Raw genomic sequence first — 5,591 nt, 5'->3', positions numbered from 1 at the left:
CAGATTCCTATTTTTTTTTGTTTAAATCTTGACCGTTTGATTTTCTTTATTTCCAAATTATGGAAGAAAATGAAATATGAAAATATCATATTTATTAGGGACATTTTGCTAACTAGCCAAATCAACCTACTAATATTAAGAGAATAGCCAAAGTTTCATTTAATTAAGGGAATAGCCCAACTAATCTAAACTACCTAAATTACCATTTCACACAAGTCTCTCTCTCTCTCTCTCTCTCTCTCTCTCTCTCTCTCTCTCTCTCTCTCTCTTCAGCATATTCTTCTACGACGAGAACGCCGAGTCCTTCGGGATGAAGATCGTCACTCCCTCCTCCGTGTCGTTGGCGGGATTCTGTACCGTTTCGATGACCTTCGTCGAGATCAGGTGGCCGAGGAACGTCTTGAACGGTCCGGCCACGCTGAGGAGCTCTGTGAGGTTCACGAACTCCTGCGTCGGCGTCGGAGCCGACGTCAGAGTCAGCGACGGAGGCGACGACGTCTTCTGAGCTGAACCGTTTCAGCTTTTCGTCGTCGTTAGGGATTTTCTGGCCATGGTTGACTGGTCTGCGTTGAGATTGCCAGGAACGAACCCTAGAACCCCCAAATTCGCGATAAGTTAATTGAATTAACCTACTGGAGTGAGTTAGGTTAATTAAATTAACTTATTGGTTGAAAAAATTAGATTAGGTTCTGAATTTTTTTGTGAGTAAATTTAGGCTCAGATTGACTCCAAAATTGGTGGGGGGAGAGGAATCGGCGGCGGAGAGGAAATCGGCAGCGATGGAGGGGATTGAGGAGAGGCATTTTGTAAATTCGCGAATCGGTTAATTTAATTAACCTACTGGAGTGAGTTAGATTAATTAATTAACTGATTCGTGAATGATTTGAAATTCACAAAAAATTTACAAAAATCATAACTTAAGTCAATTGATATTCAAAGCATTCAATTAATTAACCTAATTCCGAATTCAATCATTTAGTAAATTAACTTTACTTACAAAAAAATCAGAATCTAAACTAATATTCAACCAATAAGTTAATTAATTAACCTAACTCACTCCAGTAGGTTAATTAAATTAACCTATTCGCGAATTTACCATGGGCGTTATGGTCTGAGCCGAAAATATGGGCTATTTACTTAATAAAATGAAACTTGAGCTATTATCCCAATAAAAATGACAAACTTGGCTAGTTACAATAAATTTCACTATTTATTATATCCCAATAATTTTCATGATTTCTAAACAAGGAGAATGAGACTGAGGTTTCTAGTTCTACTTTACCTTTAATTGCTTCCGCAAACAAACAAATAATAAAGGTCTGTATTCTTCTTCTTTTTTTCATCTGATTTATAATACCAATACGAAGTACTGTTCAATTAATTAACATAATATTTCCTCAATATGCTTCATATATAGTCGCTATATCTATATGTAAGGTGTAAACAACGATTCACCTTAATTATTTACTAAACCCGAGACTATGGGATTATTAAAAGTTAAAACCACCATCTTTATTTTATTTAATTTCCATACTTTCAGGGTATTTTCGGTATTTGAAAAAGTTGATATCAATTAACGCCCAAATTAACGGGACTATCTGATCCGGCAGTGGCACAGAAGTATATTAAATAAGCCTAACAAAAATTAAGAAAAAAATAAAAACTCCAATAAAAACTTCCACATCGCTGACACAAACTTTGCTTCCTAATAGGGCGATCATTGCCACGCCCGTACCCAGTCCCTTATCTCCACGTCACCACGTTTTCACAGTACACGAAGCGCTTCCATCAACAGCCGAGATCATTCCACCGTCGCTCTTATCCAACGGCTCAGAATCGGCCTTCTAGACTCTTCCAACGCGAAGTATAGAGAGAGAAAGAAGAGTGGGTCAGTTTGACTCAACCATGGTTAATTCTCTTCCCTCTCTCTAACTAATCTTTACCCGTCGACATAAAAACGAGTTTTCAGATAAAGAAAAGCTGAGCGAAGAACCGAAGGACAGACTCAGAGAGGGTTTTGTTGGTTGGACGAGGATTATATGCTTATACACGGACACATATAAGTATATATATAGATATAGAGTACTGTCTGAGTCAACTAAATCGGTTCCTCTTGACTGACTTGGCCGTGAAAGAGCTCGTTTTGGCGGCCGATTGGAGCAATTGATAGTAAAGCTCGGGGTTTTACGTCCAGATCTTGCATCCTGGTGAGTCTATGAATCTAAGTTTGCAATTGTCCAAGGTTTTTGTTAATTTGGAGGTCGGTAGTGTCTGTGTTTGAGTTTTTTCTCTGTTGATCTTTCGATCCCGAGTATTTGATTATCTATATTGAGTCTATTGTTGTAAGTTAGTTTCTAGTTTTGATGAATACTGTCAGAAATGGTCTAGCCTGATTGATGCTGGGAAGAGTAATGAACTTCGAGTTTATCAATATTTTCATGTTGTTTTTGTTTGGAACTAGTTGTATATACTATAATATGAAATGCGACGAAATACGTTACGAATCTGTTTTTTTTTTTTTTTTTTTTTTTTTTTCCTCGTAGCTGGGTAAAGAAATGCAAAGCTATGAATTTCTTATCATCTTGAGTTTACTGCTTTCTGTTATGAGTACAATTGACTGACATATTATGTATAATAGAGTCTAAATGAATAGATTAATTTTGCAGTTCCAGTTATAGCGTCAAATCGAACTTTGCTTTTTTTTTTTTTTTTTTTTTTTTTCCCTGTGCTCTGGTATTGAGACGTTGATTGTGTATTGCAGTGCAGTGATACTTCTTGTGGATCTCGTGATGACTCGCTCAGTGTAGCTCTTTGCTCCATTTGGTGTTGCTTCAAACTGGCCATAGCCGGTTCTTCCTTTGCTCTGGTTTGAGTATCGGAGTCTAGAGGAAAAGGTCGGGTTTTTTTTTTCAATTCTTTTAATGATTTTGGGATTGGAGTTATCAACTGCTCAATCGCCTGTGGCTCTGGAGTTTGGTGTCTCCTCGGAAGGGAAGAAGGTCTCCTCCGCCGCCACCTTCACGAGGCAGATCTAGTGCCATCTTTACCATTGATGTCGCGTGACTCTGACAGTCCAGTTCAAACACAAATGGCAGTCTCGGTTTTCAAGAGCCCGCTCGGCACAGAGTACCATGGGAGCCCGAGGATGGAAGGAATGCAGCCGGCTGGAAGGAGGCGGATCTTCGTCCAAACTGAAAGCGGGTGTGTTTTGGGGATGGAATTGGATCGAGGCGACAATGCTCATACTGTCAAGAGGAGATTGCAGATTGCTCTCAACGTCCCAACCGATGAGAGCTCGTTGACTTTCGGGGATATGGTGTTCAACAACGACCTCAGTGCCGTTCGGAATGATGCTCCGCTTCTCCTCACTCGGAACTTTCTGCACAGGAGCTCGTCCACTCCTTGCCTCTCTCCCACGGGGAAAGATCTTCAGCATCGCGATAGGAGTGGTCCGATCGAGGTGTTGGGTAAGTCGGAAAGCTTTGTGGGGACGAAATTGTTGGTCAAGGATATTGTGAAGGCGATCAAGATCGGGGTCGAACCGATTCCCGTTCATAGCGGCCTCGGAGGTGCTTATTATTTCAGGAACTCCCAAGGTGAGAGCGTCGCCATTGTGAAGCCGACGGATGAGGAACCTTTTGCTCCGAATAACCCGAAAGGTTTTGTGGGCAAAGCTCTCGGGCAACCTGGGCTGAAGTCATCCGTCCGGGTTGGTGAGACAGGGTTCAGAGAAGTCGCGGCTTACCTTCTCGACAAAGGACACTTTGCCAATGTCCCTCCCACTGCCCTTGTGAAGGTCACTCATTCGATCTTCAATGTAAACGATGGGGTCAACGGAAACAAGACTAATAAGAAGAAGCTGGTTAGCAAGATCGCGTCGCTCCAGCGGTTCATACCCCATGATTTCGATGCCAGCGACCACGGAACCTCAAGCTTCCCCGTCTCGGCCGTGCATCGCATAGGGATATTAGACGTTAGGATTTTTAACACTGACAGACACGCGGGGAATCTTTTAGTCAGGAAACTCGATGGGGTCGGTATGTTTGGTCAAGTCGAGCTCATTCCCATCGACCATGGTCTCTGCCTTCCGGAAACTCTCGAGGACCCATATTTTGAGTGGATTCACTGGCCTCAGTCCTCGATCCCCTTCACCGAGGACGAGCTCGAGTACATAGAAAAACTCGACCCCCACAAGGACTGTGATATGCTGAGAAACGAGCTCCCCATGATCCGAGAAGCTTGCCTCAGGGTGTTAGTTCTCTGCACCACTTTTCTCAAGGAAGCCGCTGCCTATGGTCTCTGCCTCGCCGAGATTGGTGAGATGATGACTCGGGAGTTTCACGGGGGTGAAGAGGAACCGAGCGAGCTCGAAGTCATTTGCATGGAAGCAAGGAAGATGGTAGAGGAGAGGGAAGTCTTGTCCCAGATATCATCTCCTAAACCCGATCCAGGACATGACGATTTCCAGTTCCCAATAGACTGCGGCGACTGGGAATTCGACGAAACACCGAGACTCTCAGCCGAAGAGGAGTTCATGACCAGATCCCCGTTCCAACTTGGGAGCGGAAGCGGGAACTTGCTCCGCGTCCAACTCCCGAAACTGGAAGAGCTCGGCGAAGAAGATGAAGAAGAGGAGAGTGAGAAGGAAGAAGTGGAAAATGGGTTTGCGGAATTCCCATTCTTTGACAAGAAACCGACCGTCGCTAACATCTCCGTGTCGCTGAAGAACACGTCATTGGGCGAGAAGAAACAGAAGTTCCAAAAGTACACTGGATCGAGGCCCGAGAACGGTTACATCTTGAACTCGTCTTCGTCCGGGCACAGGAGCGCGAATGAGCAGCTTTTGGCGAGCGCAAACTTCGTGAAGCTCGTGGACATGAATGAGGAAGAATGGGGTTTCTTCCTGGAGAAGGTCCAAGATCTGATCTTCCCGGCTTTCGCGAAACGCAAGTCTGTTACTCTCGGCCAGAGGCAGAGACAGAGGCTCGGTACTTCGTGCCAGTTTTGAGAGACAGAGGAGTATATGATAAGTAGGTTTTATGGGAGGTTTTTCAAGGATTGCGATAATATGGTAGGTTTGGTTGATGAGAGAAGTGTTTGACACAGTGCTGTAGGAAAGTTTGTGTAAATATTCTTTTAGCATCTGCCTGAGCTATGAGCTAAAGTAGAGGTCGATGTAATATTTGTTTTCTTTATTTTTTTTTCTCGTTTTTTCATCTTCTTTCTTTAAGCTACTTTTCCTTTCACTACTCGTGGCCTTGTTTGATAAATAATTGTAGACTGAGCTTTGGTGAAGTAAAAAAAAAAAATAGAAAAATATGTTTATAGTAGTACTGAATGTCTTTTCTTTCTCGGGGGTGTTTTTATTTTTTAGTTCTGGTCTTGTCAATATTACCTTTCGATGTTGTGGAATTACGTGTAACGGATTCTGATGAAATTGCAGTGAAAGCGGTGATTAGGTTGTTTGGAACCTAGTTTTGCAATTTGCAGATGTCTTTGGTTTATCCCATATTGGGCTTTGGAATCTGTTTGGGAACGTGAAAAGTACTTCCTTTTCTGTGAAGCCACACATGACTTTCCAGACGTGTTTA

General features: G+C 42.7%; 1 protein-coding gene across 1 annotated transcript; it reads left to right on the top strand.

The window, feature by feature from the left end:
* The first annotated feature begins 1,947 nt into the window (after positions 1-1,947).
* Positions 1,948-5,333, top strand: LOC149402703 (Phosphatidylinositol 3- and 4-kinase family protein). The gene is made up of 2 exons (XM_089608860.1): positions 1,948-2,207; positions 2,762-5,333. Exon 2 carries the CDS (start codon positions 3,053-3,055, stop codon positions 5,006-5,008), a length of 1,956 nt encoding a protein of 651 aa, XP_089464986.1. The 5' UTR covers positions 1,948-2,207; positions 2,762-3,052; the 3' UTR covers positions 5,009-5,333.
* Positions 5,334-5,591: the final 258 nt, after the last annotated feature.

The sequence above is a fragment of the Urtica dioica genome, chromosome 3 (assembly GCF_054948205.1).
Source record: "Urtica dioica subsp. dioica isolate 48M chromosome 3, U.dioica_male_clone48M_v1_H2, whole genome shotgun sequence".
Taxonomy (NCBI): domain Eukaryota; kingdom Viridiplantae; phylum Streptophyta; class Magnoliopsida; order Rosales; family Urticaceae; genus Urtica; species Urtica dioica.
This window is presented reverse-complemented; position numbering and strand designations above follow the sequence as displayed.

Coding starts and splice junctions, on each gene's coding strand:
- LOC149402703 (XM_089608860.1), top strand. CDS start 3,053: ATGTCGCGTGACTCTGACAGTCCAGTTCAAACACAAATGGCAGTCTCG.